The sequence below is a fragment of the Trichosurus vulpecula genome, chromosome 8 (genome assembly GCF_011100635.1).
Source record: "Trichosurus vulpecula isolate mTriVul1 chromosome 8, mTriVul1.pri, whole genome shotgun sequence".
In the NCBI taxonomy this organism is placed as follows: Eukaryota; Metazoa; Chordata; class Mammalia; order Diprotodontia; family Phalangeridae; genus Trichosurus; species Trichosurus vulpecula.
The window spans coordinates 65,398,328-65,421,190 of record NC_050580.1 but is presented as its reverse complement, the minus strand read 5'-3'; the positions used below and the strand labels follow the sequence as shown (position 1 = coordinate 65,421,190).

At 43.6% G+C, this 22,863-nt stretch overlaps 1 protein-coding gene across 1 annotated transcript in view; it reads left to right on the top strand.

Annotated features, from left to right (window-relative positions):
• The window catches only part of LOC118829538 (rap1 GTPase-GDP dissociation stimulator 1-like), a 47,759-nt gene extending 26,856 nt beyond the window's left edge, over positions 1-20,903 (top strand). The window contains exons 6-14 of the mRNA XM_036736520.1: positions 1,162-1,287; positions 2,070-2,213; positions 5,296-5,427; positions 6,748-6,882; positions 12,687-12,812; positions 13,804-13,943; positions 17,910-18,036; positions 19,593-19,721; positions 20,752-20,903. Coding sequence (XP_036592415.1) covers positions 1,162-1,287; positions 2,070-2,213; positions 5,296-5,427; positions 6,748-6,882; positions 12,687-12,812; positions 13,804-13,943; positions 17,910-18,036; positions 19,593-19,721; positions 20,752-20,903 — 1,211 coding nt within the window. The remainder of the gene's footprint in view (positions 1-1,161; positions 1,288-2,069; positions 2,214-5,295; positions 5,428-6,747; positions 6,883-12,686; positions 12,813-13,803; positions 13,944-17,909; positions 18,037-19,592; positions 19,722-20,751) is intronic.
• The last annotated feature ends 1,960 nt before the right edge of the window (positions 20,904-22,863 follow it).

The following is a 22,863-nucleotide window of genomic DNA, read 5'->3' as shown; positions in this document are numbered from 1 at the left end:
CAATGTAGGTTTGCACCTTCTCTGCAACTTGTAGTCTTAAAATCTATACTTTGAAACCATACTCTATAGTCTTAGAGATAAGAGCCATGGATAGGGTATTGGATATGGAGTCGGGAAGACAAGTTCAAATCCAGCTTCAGACCTTTGCTGGCTATGTGACCTTGGGCAAGCCATTTACAGTTATCCCTTCTACATCATTACTTTCCCCATCACAGTTTTGATATATGGAGGGATGGCATAAGAAATTAAATGGGAATTTTGGGGGAGTTTTGCAGAAGTCACAGATGACACATGAAGGCCAGCAAATGACACAGAAAAGGTTTAGAAACACTGAAATGTATAAAATATATGCATAGTATTGTATAGTATCAATATATTTTATCTTTTAACACCGCAATAATTTGGACTTCTCTGATATGAAGTAAGGGCCAAAAAATTTTACATGGCTTTTCCAGATTGTGGGGGCATCACGCCCCTAACCCCCACATGTAGAAGGGATAACTGTAATCTCTGCCTCTGTTTCCTCATCTATAAAATGAAGACAATAATAATAGCACAAAACTCCCTGGGTTGTTGTAAGGATAAACCGAGGTAATGTTTCTAAAGCACTTTGCAAACCTATGTTAATGCTACTTATTTTTGTTGTTATAGATCTTCCTAGACCATTGAGAGGTTAAGTGACTTTTCTACAGTTACACAGCCAGAGTGTGTCAGAGGCAGGATTAGAACCCAAATCTTCAAGGCCAGTTCTCTACTATCAGGCCAAGTGCCTCTCTTGTGAATTTATAAAACATAATATTTGAAGTGTCCTTTGTTAGTCTGGCTCTCTGGTGTGGGAAAAGGAGAGATAATCTGGAAATAAACGTTACATCAAAACAAAAGACATAAACAAAATAAGATAAATTCTATGTGTCATTGGCTACTCAGCCCTGTATTATGCTCTAAGCTTCTTTGCATGTTGCCTAATCCTAGTTAGCTCTCTGGAATATATCATAGGGTGCTCTTCAGAAATAGACTTGTGGGCTGGAAGAATCATGGAGCTGACTCAGGAGACCATTTCTGATCTTCTGATGTTGTAGCATTATCAGGATGTGTTTCACATCCATGGTTCCTTGAAAATGTGCCCACTAGTTACAGGACCTCTCAATTTTCTCTCTCCAGAGACAGCTAAGGAGGCCCTCAGCAAGACCAATGCTGCAGAGGAGCTGGTGAGGCAACTAAGGAGGGCTGAAAACCAGGAGAGACTGGAGATCATCACTGAGATCCTACAGCTGCTGGCAGAGAATGGTGAGGCCCAGAGTATCCATGCATGGCCATGGCTGCCTCTATTGCAGAAGGGCTATGGAGACCGGGAATGTAAATGTTTCCAAGGTCATTGGGAAACATCCATGAGAGACGAGTACTGATGAAAGATTAAGATACTATTATATGTATAAGATGCCAAAAAATGCTCTGTTCAAGCAATTGCCTAAGCTTAGCCCACAACTTATATGTTCTTATTTCTTTCATGTTGAACTTTGTATTATCTTAGAGGAGGGCTCCTTAACCTGTCTTGGGGTCATGGACCTAATTAGCAGACTAGGAAAACCTAGGGGCCCCTTCCCAGAATAATATTTTAAATGAATAAAATACATAGGATTAAAAAGAAAACCAAATATATTGAAATACAGTTATCCAAAAAAAATTTTCTTAAGTTCTAATTTGGATTCAGTCAAAGGGCCACACTTGAGGACCTAGAGGGCCACACGTGGACTCGAAATCACAGGTTTCCCACCCCTGAGTCAAGTTATATAAGCATACTAGATTTTAAGGCAGTACTTCTATGAGGAAAGAAAGAAGTGAGGCTGGACTTGGAAGAATGAGGATTCACCCCAAGACAGGAGTTCACAGAATCTCTCCAAACAATCCTCCGGTACTCCACTGGCTTTGTTCCCAATTATCTCCATTATCTGCTACCCAGCCAAGAAGTCCCCTGGAGGCTTGAATCCTCCCAATTATATCTCTTTCCTCTACCCTCTACTCTCTCCCGTCCTCTCCCCCCCAAATAAAACCTTGTATGACCTCTGCAGATTCCCTAAAAGTACAGCTGGTGGAAGCAGATGTTCAGAGTGCCCTCGTGGAGATCCTGCAGAGGGTCCAGGACAGCCCAGAGGTTGAGGCTACAGGAATCCTGAAGACCATCTCAGACCTTGTCATCTCTCTACTCCTGGGAGGTAAAAGGGACGGGGCGAGGTGCAGGCTTACAGAAGGCATAGGAGCCCAGGGTTCCATGCCACACTCTCCCCACCCCCAGCCAGGGAGTTGGGAGAAGCCATCTGCTGATGGCACACATGTCACTTTGTAAACTCTGCTCTTTTTCTGGGTCAGATTCCACTCTTGGGGATCTGCAGATTATTTCTGCCCCTATACGCATTCAGACGCAATAGAGCACATAAGTTTCCCACTGCCAGGTTCTTCTCAGGTTTGACCCAAGCTAGCTGCTTTAGGCAGGGACAGCCTCTGAAAGACACTCCCTCCCTTTCCCCCTCCCATAGTCTTCATACTCAGGGTGGAGCATGAGATTTATTCCTTTGAATTCAATATTTTCAATCTCCATGGTCCATGCCCTTCTCCAGGCTCCTTCCCTCCTTTTAAGTCCTTATATTTCATTGTGAACAAATTTATTAAATCCCTTACTTCCCTAAAAGGAGAGACTGGGGTCTGGGAGAATTCTATGAAAGGCAAAGGAGGAGGAGTGAACAAAAACTTCCATGATTTCATAGTTTTGCCAAAGGGAACCTTGGATAGCTCCAACACCTCCTCGAGCCCTATCTTCCCCGAGCCAGAGGAAAATGAAAATGAGTCTGATAAATATTGCCCTAGGAATGCTTCAGGATTTGCTTTATTCGAACCCAGTGCTATGGGGAGGAGAAAAATTGTTCATTATCCTTAGTTGTTACCTTCCACAAGACTGTTCTAGGATGAGGAACCTACTCAGTTGGATGAGGCCTGGATAAGGTCAACACTGGCCTTGGAACAGACAGAGAAGCAACAACAGCAAACGATAAAACACTTAGGAGCTTGTCTCTACAGCCCCATGGCAAAAAACCTTCCTCCATTTACCTTGCTAAACCATTTAGTTATTATCTACCTACTAAAGCAAAGAATGAGACTTCCAAGGAAAGTGCACAAAAAGTAGTGTGATGCAACCTGACTAATATGGAAATAGGTTTTACATGAGTGCACGTGTATAACCTATATCAGATTGCTTACTGTCTTAGGGAGGGGTGAGTGGAGGGAGGGAGAAAATTTGGAACTCGGAATTTTATTTTAAAAAATGGATTTTAAAAATTGTCTTTACACGTAATTGGAAAAAATCAAATGCTATTTTTAAAAAGTAATGTGATGGAAGGAGCCATGATGATCAAGAGACCTAGATTCTAGTCCTGACTTCATCCACTGATTTACTATGTGACCTTGGGCAAGTCACTTTGTGTCTCTGAGTTTAGGTTTCCTCAACTGTAAAATGGGGAGATTGGACAGGGGTAGACTAAATGATCCCAAGAACCCCTTCAGCACTGACATTCTGACTCTGTAATATCCCTGGTCCATGGCCTCCATTAGGAGGCTTTCATTCCAATTCCCTTTGTTCTGGGAGGAAGAATGCTAATTTCTTAGCTACATAAGATTCACTGTCTCACATCTCAACACAATGGTTTTTCCACATATGCGCTTTCTTTACTGCCTTTGAGAAAAATGATTGTTTCTTTCTATATTTATAACCAATTATTGAATTAAGACTAAAGGGTTTTCTGCTTCCTCATCCAGAAATCAACTGTTGTGGGAAATCTTGGGCAAGACTTACCCAGCCAGGAAGGTTAAATAAGATCTAATCAAAGAATGTAAAGAAATTCTAAGTTTAGGTGAATGGGTGGATTCCTGCTCATTGTATCTACTCAGACAGATCTGGGAAAATGTGGGTTCTCCTTTTCGTCATATGGGTGATAATGAATATTAAGTCGCTTTGACTGGGTGCTCAGTGTTATGTACCCCAAGACACTCATTGGAATAAGCCTACCCTCATTATAATATTCATCCTCTCATTACTCACTAACCAGTCAGAGTTGATTTCCATCCTTAGGTTCACTCCCTTTTCAAAAGACTTTATAAATATCAAAGGTTCGACAGGCTGAGTCTCTGTTCGCTGAGGGGAACAATGAGCCTGTTTTGTTGACTGCTTTCTAGATGTAGTTAATAAAATTGATCAATTTATCCAGAAACTCTGTTTCTCAGAAATTTTCAATTGTCACACCTTCCAGGGTCTCAGTTATCTTAATAACAGTAATAAATTCATCTCGTGATTGTATGGTGCTTTCTACTCCAGAAAGCATCCATGATCTCTTTGGTCTTCTCAACACATCTGTGAGAGGAGAGCAAATATTATTATGCACATTTAACAGATGCAAAAATGGAGACCTAGGAGAGGTAATATAATCCACCCAGGTATTGGTAAGTTTAGGGCAGAAGTAGAACCAATTCCCATATCTCCTGGCTCCCTGGTCACAGTTCTTTCCGTCAGATTAATGTTTCCCAAACACACAGACCTCTAGGCATGTAACAGAGTTTTACCTTATCTAAGGTAAAGCAATCCTTGATGGAGAATTAATATACTTTGTTGGGTCCACAATGTAGTATTGATAACCTTTCTCTGGGTTGTTAAATGAGAGAAAGCAATGGGAATTTGTTTTGTATGACTATATATATATTGTAATGAGCTTTGTTCTGCTTGCCTTCTCAATGTGTTGAGGGAGAGAGAAAGGTGAGGAAGAAAATATGGAACTGAAAATTAAATTAAATTCTAAAAGAAGAAAAAAGTCAGTGAGAAGCAGTAGACAAACTAAGAATCCTGCTGGATAGAGGCAATATTTGAAAAAATATTGAGATATTTTATTCATTGAAATTATCAACAATTTACATAGACATAGTTATTAATCAATTGTTTTAATATTCAATAGTAAGTTTATAATATATCATTTAATATAAATGAAAGGGTGGATTTTTTTAAAGGATGCAAATAGATAAGGAAGTTGAAATACTGGTAAGCAGTTTATAGGTACAGTGATGGTCAAGAGAGAAAAGGCCTAACCCTTGAAATAAACCCCGTGCCTCCTCTCCTTGCCACCCCCCTCTCAGTCTGGGAATTGAGACCATGAGAACCAGGCCCTTACTCAACTCTGGGACCTTCCAGCCTGTGAACAGACACTGCTGGCTGCAGTTCCCACATCTCCTTTTCTCTGTCATCTCTACCCTTTGCAGATGAGTCTATGCAGAAACTGTTTGCTAATGGAACCGGCCTCGTCTACCAGATGATCAGCAGCTGGCTTATGTCCCCGAATATCCAGTTGCAACTGACAGGTGCCCTGGCTGTTGCCAACTTTGCCAGGAATGGTAAGGCTGCCCAAAGACTCCTGACCTGTGGGCTCCAAGGAAAAGAGATCAGAAGCTCATAAACATTTATTGAGGGCCTACTAAGTGTCTGAAACTGTGCTGGTTACTAGGAATACAGATACAAAAATGAGACAACCCTTGCTCTCCTGGAACATACATTCTATTAGAAGAATATATGTTCATAGGTTAGTATACATAAGATATATTTTTAAAAGTAAATAGTGATTGGGGCAGAGTACCAATGACCTCTTGAAGGAAATGGCCCTTGAATTGAGCCTTGGAGTACACTGGGGTTTGCAAGAGGCAGAGGGGAGAAGGAAAAGAATCCCAGGCATGGGGGAGACCCTATTTAAAGGCAATTGAGGCGGACAGAGGTTAAGAAACTTGCCCAGGGTCACACAGTTAGTAAGTTTCTGGGGCCCAGAGCTACACACTGCACCAAATGCCAAACAGAGAAGCTCATATTTAATCCTAGAGGCAAGAGTTAGCCAGTGATGGCTCTTGGGCAGAAAAGTGATGTGGCAGGCCTGCACGTTAAGAATAATTTGGTACCTGTCCCAGAGTAAGGAGTAAAAAATGACAGAGCTGAGAGAGGCCTTAGAAGTCTGACTCAATCTTCCCATTATACAGATGAAGAAACTGGGGCCCAATGTAAGCAGAGGGACGGGGAGAAGGATAGGAGATGAGGATGTAGTTGTAGCATGGTAATTGAGGTAAGAAAACAGCCAGGAATTATGCTCCCTGAAGACAATCCTGGCATCCCTGTGATGAGAATGGAGTGTGTCCAAGGTAAAAGGACTTTGGTTCCTTGTCACGGAACTCTGACAATATCCCCTTACTAAACTATAAGCTTCATGAGGGTAGCGATGTCTTATCCGTTTTTTATACTTCTCCCAGCACTTAGCACTGCATGCTACGTCCAGGAAAAGGGAGAAGCTAATAAATATTTGTTGTGTCTGTTGTGTCTGACAGGGAGGAAGAAATGGAGGTAAATCATCATCTTCTACAAGGGAACATTTCCCAACCCCTCTTAATTCTGGTGCCTCCCCTCTCTTAATCATTTCCTACTTATCCTGTATGTAGCTTGTATATAACATATTTGTTAAAATGTATTTAACATGCATAACATATAACATTTGTTATGACATATTTGTTTGCTTATTGTCTCCCTCATTAGATTGTGAATTCCTTGAGGACAGGCACTGTCTTTTGCCTCTTTTTGCATCCCGAGCCCTTAGCAAAGTACCTGGCACATTCTTAATAATCCTTAATAAATGTTTATTGACTGACTGACTCATATTATCTCCTCTCCTCTTGCAGACAGCAACTGTGTAAAAATGGTACAACTGGGTGTGGTACACGAGCTCCTGGATGTCCTGGAGAAGCACGTGGACAATGGTGATGTGACGGTGCAGCATGCAGCCCTCAGTGCCCTGCGTAACCTCGCCATCCCTGGTAGGGACCCTTCCCCATCCCTCGGTGCTTTCATATACTCAGGCCATTAGAGATAAAACTCAGACATACACCTACACCACATGGAACAGTCAAAGACCAGTAGACTGGGAGTTAAGACTGCAAATCAGAATAAAATCTCTATACATCACCTCCTTTCTAGGGATGTTATGAGAATCAAATGAGATATTAACATCTAGCATTTATATAGGTCTGCAAATCACTTCACAAATGTTCTTCTTGTTGGATCCTTACAACAATTCTGTGAAGGAGATGCTGTTATGACCCCCATTTTACAGATGAGGAAACTGAGGCTAGGAGAGGTGAATCGAATTGTCTAGGGTCACACGACTAATTGGTATCTGAGCCAGGACTTCAGTGTAGGTCTTTCTAGCTCTTAAGTCCTGAGTTCTATCCACATGAAGGTGTTGTAACATCACCATCATCATCATCATCATCACCACCACCACCATCATCATTATCAGAGTTTATTTCAGCCCTGTAACACTTCAGAGCTAAAAATTGATAAAATTTTAGTATATTACTCTCTCCAGGAGTACTTATATTTAACCCAAAGGAATGAATCTCTAATGGAAGAATTTTGAGGCTTCATAGCATCTCTTGCCTTCGCTTCTTTGTCTCCCTTACTCCCTCTGTTTGTCCTCCTTCTTTCACCAGGGTGTACTTCATATCCCACCCATTAAGTGCTTTGGCAAAAGTGGGGGGTGATAGGGAGATATCAGCAAAGTGGTAAAAATCACATCTTTTTTCTGGCTTCAAAGAGTATGTGGTCTTTGGGGAGATGATGGCAAGGAGGCCAAGCCGCATGGAGGCAATTGCCTGATCTAAGATCATAGATTTAAACCTGCAGACATCTTGGGGACTATCTATCCCCATTTTACAGTTGGCCACTGACACCCAAGGAGACAAAGCACCTTGTCCTAGGTCACACTGGGAATGTTAGAGAAAAGATTTGAACTCAGATTCGCTGATTCCAGAATCTGTAACCGTTCTTCCTCCTTCATGCAAAACAACAGATCTCTTGACTTCCAAAGTGAATGCTGAGGGTGAGGATCCCAGTCTTATTATACCACCTGCTCCTGGGCCAGCCTAATGTTTAGGCAGAGAAACTAGCCACCCCCAACTCCCAATGAGGAGACATGAGAGCATAACGTGAAAGCTCAGAAAGCTAATGTAATCTTGGGCTGCCTGAGGGTAGGCACAGCCTCTAGGAACCAGGAGGTGGGTGCCTTTCTTGCTGGAGTCTCCCACAACTAAAGTATGGTGTTCAGTTCCAGACACTATATATTAGCAAGGACATAGGTAAAATGGAAGATATCCCAATCTTGGCCAGATTCCGCACTCAAACCTCCCTCTTTTAAAGTTTCCTTGAGCCTCTTGCCTCAGTTTCCCCATTAACTGAAGGGTTTATGCTCTAAATACTCTTCAGCTCTTTGAATGCATCTGTGGTTATTCATTTACAGTTAACCCTTCCACGTCATTAGGGTTAGGGGCATGGCACCCCCACAATCTGGAAAATCTGTGTAAAATTTTCTGGCCCTTCCTTCGTACCAGAAAAAAAAAGTCTGAATTCTTTTTTCTTTTTCTTTCATGGGGTATCTGACACAGAACCTTATTGTGGAATTTGGGTTAAGTATTTGGCCTTAGGCTCTGTGTCGTCTGCTGGCCTTTGAGTGTCATCTGCTGCTTCCGCAAAACTCTCCCAAAATTCCCATTTAATTTCTTGTTCCAACCCACAGTATACCAAAACCTCGATGGGGAAAGGCACAATGGGGAAGGGATAACTGTAGTTACATACTTCAAATGCCTCAATTACATACCCTATACTGTTAATATAGTCATTTAAGATTTGCATAGCGCTTTCCTCCTAATATTCCTCTGACGTAGGTAGGGCAAATATTAGCATCTCCATTTTAGGAGATTAGAAAACTAAGACTGAGAGTCTGGGTGACTTACCCAAGATCTCAAAGCAAATAAGTATCTAAGGCAGTGTTAGGATGGAGCTCCTCTGCACTCCCAGCCCAGAGCTCTAGTCTAACCTGTAAGCCAAGCTCCCCACCCCACCCCAAGGTGATAGAGGGAGAGTGGGGGAGGGCAAGGAACAAGGATTAATTAAGTGCCCACTACATACCAGGCTAAGTACTTTACAAATATCATGCTATCTGACAGAGTCCTGGAACTATCCTTCCACATTAAGAGGCTACACAAAAGCAGTAGTCATCTCATTTTTGCATAAAGTTCTTTAGATGTTTCCAGAGTGATTCCCCATCCACTGTCTCTTGAGGTCCTCACTGCCAGCCTGTGGGCTGGTTTGGACAGCTGTGATTGAGATAAGAAAGAGCAAGCCTGTCTCCAAAGAGATTAAGCGCCTTCCCCAATACGGAGCAGGCCAGCACTTAGAACCCAGGCTTCCTGGCTCCTAGTGGTCCAGAGCTTCATGCCTCTGTTGGCTGCGGGTGGAGAGGAGTCCCTTGCCCTGAGTGATACAACAAAGGTTCTGAGCTCTTATCCATCTCTCTTCTACCAGTGAAAGCTCTCCAATTTCAACCAACACTATGTTAAGGGGCTCTGGGCTAGCCACTGGAGGAGATACAAATTTTAGGGAAGACACTGTCCTTGCCTTCAAGGAGCTTACAATCTAAAAGGGGTATATGCCTTACTTATGTAGCTATAATTCAAAAGGAGTCTACACAGTAATGCTATGCAAATTCTGAAGCAGGAATGGGTAGATAAGGGAAGATTTCCCAGAGGAAGCAGCAACTGGGCCTTTGAAGAAACTTAGGATTTCAAGAGGCTGACAGGAGGGTGGAGGCAGAGTAAACAGCATGAGCAAAGGCAAGGAGGTCAGGAAATGTCAGGAGTGTGCCCAGGGAAGCAAATACTCAAGCATAGAGTACATGAGAGGTACCACTTGGCAGAAGGCATTGAGTATCCTGAATGTCAGGAGTTTGAACTTCATTCAGTAGGCAGCAGGAAGCCTTTGAAGGCTTTGGAGCCATGGAGAGACATGTTCAGGTGTGCATAGGGGAAAATAAAATGGCAGTGATGTGCATGATGGGCCAGAAAGAGTGAGTGTAGGAGGTGGGGATGGGGAGAATGACTGGCAATAGCAATGTTGGGCAGATGCTCTGAATGAGTACCTGGCAAATGGCCACACACAAGCCTCTAGAGGGCCATGGGTAGGCAGAGAGGATCCTGGGTTCAGAAAACAGCTGAGTACACTGCAAGGAGAGAAAGGTTTCTGTGTTTACATCCCTCCCCGCCACCCCCACAGGCAGGACGCAGAAAGAAGGGCAGAGGAAAAGGAAGGGAGGAAAACAGAAATCTCTCCATTTCCACAAGATGACCAGAAAAAAAAAAAAAACACCTAATTACAGGACATGGAAATTTCAAAAAAGAGGCTGACCAGCACAACAGCTGTGAGTTCCTTAGAAGATCAGGGAGGGAGGGAAGGAGGGGAGGAAAGCTATATCACCCCACCCCACACCCAAGACCGGGGTGCCTTTTTGGGCTTCACCTCAACAACAAACATCAAAAGCAGGCAAAGTATCATCAGGAGGGCCCCTGCTGAGCCCTGGATTCAGCCCTAGGCTTTGAATTTGCCCTGCCTTCCCCACACCCCCACCCCACTTTGAAAGGGGAAGAGATAAAAGCTCCACACAGAAAGAGAGTTGAGCTGAGAATAAAATTAAATCAATTAGATACATTTGGAGGCTGTGCTTTTAATTGATCAAAAAGCCAGCGAGCAGTTCCAGGGCAGCCACCTAGGGATGCTGGGCTACAATGGAGGGAACCAGGTTCCAGCTGTGGTCCCCAAGGACCAAAGAATATAGCAAACAAGATCATTAGCAGTTGGTCTCCTCTTCTCCGTGAGCCCCGGGATCTTAGGAGCCCTAGGAGAGAAATTCTATTTAATGTTGATTCCCCAGGAAAAGAACAAGGGCTAAGACAAAACCGGGGCAGCCGGGCAGGAAACACCTGGGCCCTGGACAATGGGGGCTCTAAAAATGGGACCAGAAAGAGCTCCCTCCCCAGAGGCAGCCAGGCAGCCTCATTCACTGTGTGTGCTTCACTCTATACTGAGCATTAGGGGCCTGGGGAGAGCTGGAAGACAGGCCCTTTGCTCAGAGAATTCATGATGTTGAGAGGGCACACACATGCACAGGAACAGGGAACACTTCCACAGCTCTCCATCCCTGCCACCGACATTCTGTGTGACCTTGGCCAACTCTGTACACCTCTCTGCTGTCTCAGCTTCTTCATCTGTCAAATGAGGGAGATGAAATGTTTGTTTCCTTTTGATCCCAAACATTCTATGAGTGTCTCTGCATCTGGGTGACACAATAGTTAGGGTGAGGGATTTGAGGTCAGGAAGACCCGAGTTCAAATCCTCAAATACTTACTAGTCATGTGGCAAGACTACTGCGTGCCTCAGTTTCCTCATCTGTAAAATGGGGCCGATAATGATAGTATCGACCTCAAAAGGTTGTTATGAAGATCAAACAAGTTAATATATGTAAAGCACTTTGCAAGTTATCCTCCATGCCCAGGATGCTTTCCCTCCTTGCTATAGTTTCTTGGAAACCCTACTTCTTTCTAAGGCTCAAGTACTACCCTCCTACTATAAGAGACCTTTCTAGATCCTTCTAGCTTTTGGCACTCTCTTAATCCCAAAATGCTTTTATATGTGTGTCTATGTGTATGTAGGCCCACTAGGTGGTGCAGTGGATAGAGCGCCAAACTTAGAATCAAAGAGACCCAAGTTCAAATTCAGCCTCAGACACTTCCTAGCTGTATGACCCCGGGCAAATAACTTTGTTTGCTTCAGTTTCCTCACTGTAAAATGAGATAGAGAAGGAAATGGCAAACCACTCAACTATCTTTGCCAAGAAAATTCCAAATACGGTTACAAAGAGTCAGACACGACTGAAACGACTGAACAACAAAAACCAGGTATATTTATTATATTTATACATCTGTGTGTATGTGTGTGTATATATATATATATGTATATATATATATATATACATATATAAATGTGGGGGGGGGCGGTGTATCTGTGCATATGTTGTTTTCCTCCTATAGAACATAAATTCCTTAGGGGCAGGGACCGATTTATTTTCTTTCTTTGTTCTAGTCCAGTGCCTAGCCTAGCACCTTTTTGGTTTTGTTTTTTTTTTAAACTTGTGATTCTATCAGTGAAGAGAGCTCCTTATAATCTCAGATTGTTTGTTGCCTAGGGCACTGAGAATTAAGTTGCCCAGAATCACAGTCAGTACGTGTCTTATTTGGGACTTGAAATCCAGGTCTTTCTGACCTTGAGCTCAGCTTCCTCCCACTATGCCAAGATATGCCTAGCACACTGCTGTTGTTTCATCATTTTTTAGTCATGTCTGACTCTTTGTGGCCCCATATGGGGTTTTCTTGGCAAGGGTATTGGAGTAATTTGCCATTTCCTTCTCCGATGGATGAAGGCAAACAGAGGTTAAGTGACTTGCCCAGGATCAGGTGTTCCTGTCTCCAAGCCCAGTCTCTATCCACTGAGCCACCCAGTTGGCTTGGCACATACTAGAAATTTAATAAAGGTTTCTTAGACTAAGCACTACCCTTCCCCTCCATAGCTGTGCCCAGGTGGGGCCCAACCTAGATGTTATAGCCTGATGCCCTGCAAGCCAAAGTGAACTTCCAATAACTACAGGAATCAGAAAGTCCAGTTTAGAGAGATCTGAAGGAAACAGAGAAGCAGTAAGGAAGTGTTGCAATCTCCCTTCCATTCTCTTTTTCAGTGATCAACAAAGTACAAATGCTGGAAGAAGGTGTGGCCAAGCGTATCCAGATGCTACTGAGGTCCGAGATGCCTCCAGTACAGTTTAAACTCCTGGGCACACTTCGAATGTTGATGGATGGCCAAGGTAGAGAGCAGCTGAATGCCACTGGCTCCTGATCTAGTACAAGGAGGGAAGGGGAGTGTGGCCTCGGCTCCCCTCCATTCCAAAAGACTCATCAAAAAGGATAACAAAACCAATGGGTCAAGTATCCAAGCCTGGGTTGGTTATCCTTTCTGGGAACTTGTACATCCAGAAGGCCACTGCAGGGCTTCTTTTGTTAAGGTTTATGGGGATATGAAAGTATTAATGAAGCACAGGTCTCCAGATGCATTACAACGGTCACTCAGCCTAAGAGGCTCATGGTGTTAATATAGCTACAGCAAGAGATTAAGTATACCTTCAGTACTTAAGGAGAGCCAACCCCTTAGGGGAATTATAAACTGAAGGCATAATACCTTGCCTTAAGTACACCCCCAAATGGCCAATTGGAACATTCCCAGCCAATATCAAAACCAACCACTTCTTAGGAGAGAACCTCACCAAATGCCACCCAAATCTATCTCAAAGTTGGACTCCTCCAACCCCAGCAAGAAACAGTCTCCCCACTTTTAATTGCCTCATGTTTTACTTACTCAAAGCAGCCATTGACCTTAATTAGTTTGGCAGGGGAACGTTAACATTTTCCCTGAACATGTGTCTCGTTACAAGTTCCTGTTAAATTAGTTAATTGTATTATCTAGTGTAAATTCATTAGTCTGGCAGATGAGCAGTGGGTTTGAGTGAGGGAAGTGAGAGGGAAGTAGGGGAGAAAGATGGGCAGAATGAGGAAAAGGCAAGTTCTTTGGCCTCTATTTAATAACAGAAGCATGTATGGGAACATACAGCTTTGGCTTCAACTCCTGACTCTCTTTTGGGCCCAGGGAAATACAGCATGAGCAGAAACTGCCTGCCAAGCTTGAGGATACCAGTAGTCTGGAGTGTGGAAACACCTGGGATATATCCCCAGGGGTGGCTTTTGGCAGGTTCATCCTTGGTGCCCTGAATCACCTATAATTTATAGTCTTTGCTTTGCCAGTGAAAGCTGCTGAAACCCTTGGGCAGGACCCAGCTCTGCTGAACCGGCTAGTGCAGTGGTGTGAGGCCAAGGAGCATGCAGGTGTCCAAGGGGAAGCCAACCGCCTACTAGCTTCACTGCTGAGGCACAGCAAGTCCCAGGTGAGAGGTAACCAGAAAAATGGCAGAATTGGGAAGTGGGGTCAGGAAACCAATCAAAAACTATTCTTCCATTAGTTTTCATGACTTTCTGCCCAAGCTCCAGTTGGATGCTGGCTGGATCCTTCACTTCCCTGAGGACATGTGGGATAGCAGTCCACAGAATTCCAAATTTGGAAAGAATCTCAGCAACCATACTTGGGAAAAGAATCCCCACTACCAGCCACATAACAAATGGCCATTCAACCTCCACTTGAAGACCTTCAATGAGGAAGAACCCACTATCCTCCAAGGCTGGCCATTCCATTTTCAGATAGCTCTAATTGTTAGGAAGTTCCTCCTCCCCACCCTCCAACCCCCTGTATCAAGCTTAAACTTATGTTTTCACAATTTCCACCCATCATGGCTCCTAGGTCTTCACTCTTGGACCAAACAAAACAAATCTAATCCAGAATGGTACCATGGAAAGGGCATTGGTTTTGTAGTCCTATAGGACCTGGCTTCAAAACCTGCCTCTGAAACTTGCTATGTGACTCTGGGTAAATCACTTAATCTCTCTGGCCTCAGTTTCCTCATCTGTAAAGTGGGGCTGTTGCTCTAGATGGCTTTCTAGCTCCAGAGTTCCTTCCAGATATAGAGCCATTACTCTATAATCCCTCCTTCTGATGGCAGCCCTCCAATACATGAAAGCAAACTATCTTGTTCCTCCTGAGTCTTCTCATTTTGACGTTCTCACACATTCCTTCAGCCTATCCTCCAAGTTTCTTCATGTGCAAACTAAGGAGATTTGACTAGATCTCTAGAAACCCTACAATCCCAGCTATAATTAACATAACTATGGTCAAGAAGGCTTCACCCCAAGCCCTTGGGATGGGGAGTTCACCCCTCCTCCAAAGAGCTCCTTTGCCTTCTTCCTTAGTAAACATCATCCCCAAAGTCCAACCAGTAAATCTTCTGAGGCAGCTACCACCCTGAGGGTCCTACTGCTGGAGAGCCCTTCTTCCATGTTCATTTTCTTTCCCAACCCTTGAAGGGACAAGGGCTACACTGATTCTCTCTCCTCCCCACACCCCCCAAAATTTATTTTTCCTTCAGGTAAAAAAATTTCTAGTTGTAGATTTATTCAAACCTCACCTTCCTCTTCAATACCTTCAATACCATATCCTTACCCAGCTCACCTTTTCCACAACACAACTTTTGCTCATTAACCAATGATAAAGCTGAGGATTAGGAGGCGGAGGAGATAGACTCAAAGGATCGTAACTTTGGAACTGGAAGGGACCTTAGAGGTCGTCTAGTCAAAGACCCCTATTTTACAAATAAGGAAACTGAGTCCCAGAGAACCTAAGTGACTTGCCCAGAGTCATTCAACTAGTATCAGAGGCAGGATTCAAATCCAGGTCATTCTGACTCCAAATCTAGCATTCAATCCACTCTACCCAATGGGTTCCATTTTCATACCTACCACCTCCTTACTGGGGGTCTATTTTGTGCCTCAGTTTTCCCCACCTGTAAAACAGTGGCAAAGATTCCATGCCAACCTTTTCTCTCAGGGACATTTCTGGCGATTGATGACACAACTTGGAAGAAAGTTAAACACTAATCATTGTTATACAGGCTGGGTCTGCTCAAGTCAATAGTTAATTAATTATTGCAAAGCATCCTGGAAATACTTGAGGCTAGGGAAATGTTTAATTAAAGCATGCTATCGGCAGGAAGCCACAACTGTCTTTCATTGCAGAGTGCCTTGACTCCTGGGTATATAAATCACTCTGCTTTTGGAAGACGAGCTCAGAGGTTGCTTTTTGTTTTGGTTTGGTTTTTACCATAGACCCTGGGTAGCCCCCATACTTCAAGAGAGCTTCAAAATCCCATACCTAACAATTACTGTGTGACTATGGATAAGTCACTTAATCTCCTTTAACCTCATTTTTCTCATCTGTCAAAGGGGAATAATTGTATTTGCCATAACTACTTCACAAAGTTTTTTTGAGAAGCAAATGATAGTGTACCTTAAAGCCTTTTGCAAACCTTAAAGTACTCTTTAATCATCATTTAATCCAGTGACTCTTAACCATTTTTGTGACATGGACCTCTGGGGAAGCCTAAGAACTCCTCAGAATAACAGTCATTCAATCGACAAACATTTATTAAGCACCTACTGTGTTCTAGGAACTATGCCAAACACTAGGGATACAAAAAGAGGCAAAAGACAATTCCTGCCCTTGAGCTCATCTAACAGGAGAATAATAATATTTTTAAATGAATAAAATAAAATATAGAAGATTCCAAATGAAATCTGTTTTATTGAAATACAACTATCCAAATATTTAAAGAACTGATCCATTGAGCCCCTGATATGTATACACAAACTCTGTGGACCTCAAGCTAAGAAGCCCTGATCTAACAGAACATCTGGGGCCATGCTAATGGAAGCATAGAGAGTACCCATGCCACATCAGGGGCATTGTGTCCAGTTCTGGGTATTACATTTTACAAGGGAAATCTAGAACAGGAGTGGGGAAACTGTGGCTTTTTGACCGAGTCCAAATTTTACAGAATAAATATTTTTATTAAAGGGATTTGTTCTGTGAAGTTTGGATTCAGTCAAAAGGGGACATTTGACCTAGTGGGCCTCACCAGGTTCCCCACCTCTGATCTAGAACATGCCCACTGGAGGATGATAAGACCCTGTCCTCCAAGGAACTTGGCATGTCTATTCCAGAAAAGGGATCCTAGGTTAGGCAGGCAGGGTATGGAGAATGAATACCATCTTCAGACCCTGAAGAATGCCAGGTGGAAGAAGGATTAGCCTTACTATAGGATCCACCACCAGGTGTCCTGACACTTCCGCTCACACCCACAACTGATCAGTGAGACCATGTCCTAGCCTGCTGGACAACCAGTCTCTGCCATCATGACGAGTTCAGTGGCAGCCACATGATTTAACAACAGCCACAGCAGGGATTTTTTTTTTAATTACATGAATATTTTAGCAGACCGGCAAAATGAACAGAATGTGAAACTTGGAATCAGAGACCAGTTTTCAAATCCTGCCTCTGATACTTACTATGTGACCTTGGGTTTGTCATTCAAACTCTGCCTCAGTTTTCTCATCTGTAAATTGGGGGCATTTGGATCAGATGGTTTCTGAGATTCTTTCCAGCTCTAGATCCATAACCCTAAATTGAAGTTGAAAGTCTCTTTCTAGGAGGAAACAAGCGGGAAGGCAGAATAATGGATTTCAAGTCAGAGATCTAGGTGAAGTCAGTCCTGGATCTGCCAGTCATTCACAAAGTCTGTGACTTTGAGCACCCCTCTTCACCTCCCTGGATAGATCTCCATTTTCTCATCTATTTAAAAAAAGTAAAGAATCATCCTAGACCAAGGGTGGGGAACCTGTGGCCTCAAGGCCTCATGTGGCCCTCTAGGTTCTCAAGTGCAGCCCTTTGAATCCAAACTTCACGGAACCAATCCCCGTAATAAAAGGATTTGTTCTGTAAAACTTGGACTCAGTCAAAAGGCCACACCCAAGGACCTAGAAGGTCACGTGTGACCTCAAGGCCGCAGGTTTCCCACTTCTGTTGGTCTCTAAGATTCTGACTCTATGACTACTGTGATCTGAGGAACTAGGACTTGTGGGTAGATGCTACAGGTAAGCAGATTTGGGATCTCTATTAAGAGAACCTTTCAAAGCATTAGTGCTATCCCAACAATAGAACGCCACGACTCCACATAGGTTACATGGTCACTGTCAGGGATGCTATGTAGGGAAGGAGCCTGAACCAGATGCCCTCTGAGGACCCTTTCCAACCCTGAGATTCCACATGGTCCACAGCATATACAGTAGGTATTTTCTCAATTATTGGGTCCACTCCCTCTGTCATTTGCTCCAACCCCACTTCCCCCCATAGAGCCTGCAGATACAGCACATTCTGAGGCAAATATCTCTTTTCCTTTCTCCAACAGGAAGTGGTTAGGGCCATTCAGGAAGCCCAGGGAGTGAAGCACCTCGTTTCCATGACGACCAGTGAGCACGCCATCATGCAGAATGAAGCTCTGATAGCACTGGCCATCGCGTCAGCAATTAACTTAGGTAGTTCATCAATGTGCATGTGGGTTGATAGGTCCCAGCTGTGTCCTGTCAATCATTATGGATGTTTTGAAATAAAAAGCAGGAAAGGATGAGAAATTAACTCAGCCACCCAGGCAAAAACAGCAGAAAGTCCATAGACTCTCAAAGCCCTTTGAATTTTTTTCTCAGAAGCATAGACAAAGTTTACTTAGTCTCTTTATATTCGACTAGCATTTATTAAGCACCTACTGTGTGGCAAACATTATGCTAGGCTTACTTTAGGAATAGCTGTGCCCTCTTGTACCTGAGGTTACTTGATATTCTCCAGAGAAGGCAACATTAGACAGCCCAAGGCAAGGACTTCAGAGGATCATTAGGCATCCCTTCCTCCATCCCCTGACACAGAGTCCTGCCCAAGCCAGACCTGAGATGCCATTCTCACATCTTTTCCCTTAAAGGAAACAGAGCATGGTCAATTAATTGGTCCTCAGCCCGTCTTCTAAGGACGTAGTGGATATAGTGCTAGATGAGTTCAGAGCCTGCCTCTGACACTTATTAGCTGGCTGACTCTGGGCAAGTCACTTAAACTCTCTCAGCCTCAGTCTTCTTGTCTGTAGAATGGGAATAGCAGCACCTACCTCCCAGGGTTGATGTAAGGTTCAACCCATGTAAAGCACTTTGTGAATCTTAACACCCTATATATAATTGTTTTACGCCTGACCATGGTGTGATGGAAGGAGCCCCAAGACTGGGGGTGAGGAGACCTGAGTTCTAGTTCTGGCTCCGACACAGAGCCTCAGTTTCTTTGTCAGTAAATTCTAAGTCCTCTTCTATCTCTAACAATTATGATTCTGAAAAACCATTCTAGGCTTTGGTCCGACCCTGATTCCTTTTATCCCTCTCCACTATGGAAGCACGGTAAAATAGAGAACACTCTGGGTCTGGATTCAAAGGATCTGTGCCACTTGCTCCCTGGGTCACCTTGGACAAATCTTTTCACTGCTCCAGGTTTCAGCTCTATCTGTAAAATGAGGGGATCAGGACAAGCTGACTTCAAGGTGTCTAGATTTAGAAATGGAAGGGATCACTGAGGTTGTTAAGTCCACATGTTCTTTTACAGATGAAACAACCGAGGCAGAAAGAAATTACATGACTTGCCCAAAGTCATAGAGATAGTAAGTAGCAAAGCCAAGATTTGAACCTAAATCATCTGATTCCAGATCACATGCAATTCCACTGTGCCATGCTGGCCCTCATGTTCTTCCAGTTCTAGATCTGTGATCCCAGGGTGCTAAGATGGAAATCTCTGACACCCAATTCTTTGGCCTCTTGTTTTCTGGCTTCCATTAGTTTCTACCCTGGAACCATCTCCTTGAAATGGCTTTCTATTATTTGCAAGAAAACCCATTATATGTCTAGAGAGCAAGGGATAATGGGAGAAGCTTTCCTTTGCATTCCAGGCTTTCCCATAGTATCTCTAGAGGTTGCTAAATCCCCAGAGCCCAGAATTCCAGCCAGCCATAGAATAGAGAAGTATTTCACAGAGAACTTTCACCATGTCACCTCTTTCTCTGCAGAAATCATCAAAGAGGCATTTCAAGAGTCCAAATTGATTCCAAATTTACAGAAGCTCCTTGAGGATGAAATGACAAGCCCAGAGGTGAAGTACAAGTCCCTGGGCCTCTTGTGCAGCCTCCTGGGTTCAGGTAAATAGCTCAACCCCATACCCTTCCCATGACTAGACAAAGAGGAAAAGGCAGATTTCTAGACTCCGGCTATCTGGCAGCCCTGGTAAGGATGCCACGCTTGACCTTGTGAAATGAGTGTAGGACAAACATCCCTAGATAGAAAGTGCTGTTCTGGCTCGGAGTCATTCCTCTGCCCATTCTTCTCACTGGTGCTTAAAAGAAAAAGGCCTTCAGAATGGAAACCAAAAACCTTGCCCCCTTATCCCTTTCCACTGTCTCTTCTCTTTTCTCTCTCCTTTCTGGTTTTGATACTCATTGTTCAGTCTTTACATTGCAAGAGACCTTTTCACTAGAAACTGAGCAGTGCCCACACCTCTATTAGAGAGATACTTACATTCTCCCTTTGCCAATTCTGAAGACAAAAGAATCTAGGTTTCCTCATTTACCTTCCTTTCTGCTCTTTGTCTGCACCCCAACTAAACTGTCCTCCATGCCTCTTTGGGCCATTTGGAAAAGCTGAGGAACCCCACGTTTGTAAACATCTGCTCAATAGTCAAAATTATTTCCCATACCCTCCTCCCTAGCATCCAGCTTTGCTACTAGGAGCAATCACCTGAAGGGCTGGGAGAGAGAGGTTTCTCAGTGTTGAGGTCCAGCTTCTGCCTAATGGGATGAGGCAGGGAAGAGATAAAAACCCAGAATGAACTATTCCAGAGAGGGAGCAAGAAGGAAAAGTCCAGGCTGAACTAGGATATGGGGTAGGAGTGAAAGCAGTCTAGATAGTGAGGAGGAAAAGCCCAATAGAACCGGGTGTTTGGAGATAAAAACCCTACCTAGGCAGACTTTGGTTTACAAGTCTTGGTCCAAACATTCTCTTGGGACTATTCCCTTGGATAGATAATGAAACAATTTGGAACAAAGGAAGGGTAGCACTGACCAGCATTTACCATCAGAAAGGAGATATGGACCAGAGTTTAGTTCAGCGGCACCACCCAAAGGGATACTGGGAATCCACTTTATTGATATACCATTCTTTTAATATCATTAGGTGATTTGAGAAAGCAAATGGAGGAAACCAAAGTCCAAGATACACTGGAGAACCTCTGCAACCACAGCAATGCCAACGTGGTCAAACAGGCCATCACCACCCTCCAGATCCTGAAAAGCAATGCCCAGGACTCCAGTCTCTTTTTCCCCTAGGGGCTGGTGTTCCTACTTCACCATTACCAGCCTTCCTTGGGAGGTTGCTGTTTGCAATACATAAGACACCTACTCTTCTTGCCATCTCTTCCCCACACTTGAGGGGGGAATCCAGAATAACCACATCCCTGGACGCCAAGCACAGCATACTGACATTCTAGGTCGTAATACCCAGGAACATTGTGATTTTCAGGCCAACTTTGGGAATTTTTAGTCACCAGCTTTGTGCAACCCTATCCTCATCTCTGATCCAAGTGGTCCCTCTAGCTGGTACCCTAGAGGAATTTCTCATTCAATGTGATCTATGTTCCCTTTCATGTTCCATCACCAGTCAGGGGCCATTCACCAGCCCCCCTCATGAAAAGTCTTCTGTGAAACAGGCTTGAATCCCTAGAAATTCCAGGGAACAAGTGACAACGAAGGCCCAGTTTACAAAGTAGTCATTAAAGTGGTGCTGAAAGAATGGCCATGGGAGAACTCCTCACCTTAGATTGTCAATCATTCAATGACTATTTGAGTGCCTACATACAAAGCACTGTTGTCCCACAGCGGTGGCAATGTGGCATTGTTATGGCACTTCCTGAGTTAATTTTGCAAACTGCACCAAAGCCTACATTGGCAACCCAAGTCACGGAATCCCAGGTCACTGTTCTCCAGCTCCCTGTCCTCCACTTTCACCAAGTAGGCAAGACATTTTTTGCCAAACCCTAGGAAAATCCAAAAATGATTCGTCTCTGGTATACAATCTCCACCGTTACTTCTGGGCTTGTGGCCACCCCAGCAACTATCCCTCACTTTAGGACCTATTGAACCACAACCCTGCTATTCCCCACAAAGCACTTTAAAAAAATCATTCCTCAGGATTGTTGACTGGTCTTCCAAAGCAAAATCCTACCTAAAAGCATAAGGCCCAATTAAGGCTGGAGACCTACACAAGAAGCCTATGAACTGCCAGCTTCCACTGGATTTAAGTAATCTTAGGAGTAAGATGTCTGCCCTATCATGATGCACTGGAAAGAATGCTGGATTTGTCATCAGAGGGCCTAGGTTCAAATCCCAGCTCTGCCCTTATTATCTGTTTAGTAAGTCACTTAAAGAACTTAAGTCACTTAAAGTTTCCTTTCAGCTCTAAACATGTAATTCTGTGATCCTCCCATCATGCTCTGTGCTCCCAGCAGCAGGAACAAGTGGCCTGTCTTGGTAGCAATAAACCCACTCACAAGGAAAGAGAAAAATTAGATCCATAGGGGGAGACTGAGGACACTGTACTGACAAGGCTTTGAGGGAGGTCTCATGAAACAGATTCACACCCCGAGGAAGATGACACTTACCTCTCAGGTGCAATCACTTCTGTCCATCCACTGGCCCACAATGGGAACGTCACCTGTAGGAATTACCCTCCTGGCAAACTGCCTTCTGGGATCTGTAGGCTCTGAAAACAGTATCTGCTAGTCATAGGCCAAGGGCAGGCATCAGAAACTGGGAGTCACTAAGGAAGTGTGGAGGGGGTCCAGTCGCATCTATATCCTATCCCAGTCACTGTCATTAAGTGCAAATGACCAAGAATTCTTTGCATCTCAACTCCATAATTTGTTCAATGAATAAACTTCAATTCCATAACAAGTTAGCAACTCTCCATTCGTTGGCTTTGTATTTTGCTTTTGTATACCGCTTTAAAAAATAAAAGCCTTTGCAAAGCAATTTCACATCTAATTTTATGTTCAAAAATACCCACTATGAAGTAGGTAGGGCAAACATAATCCATTTCAGAGATGGGATAAGTGAGGCTCAGAGAGACTAAATGAATTGTGACCAAGTCAAGGATGTATAACTCTTGTCTCCTAACTCAGCTTAATGTCCTATTTCTTTAGTACCTTTTGGTTGTGTCTGATTCTTTGTGACCCCATTTGGGTTTTTCTTGGCAAAGATACTGGAATGGTTTGCTATTTCCTTCTCCAGC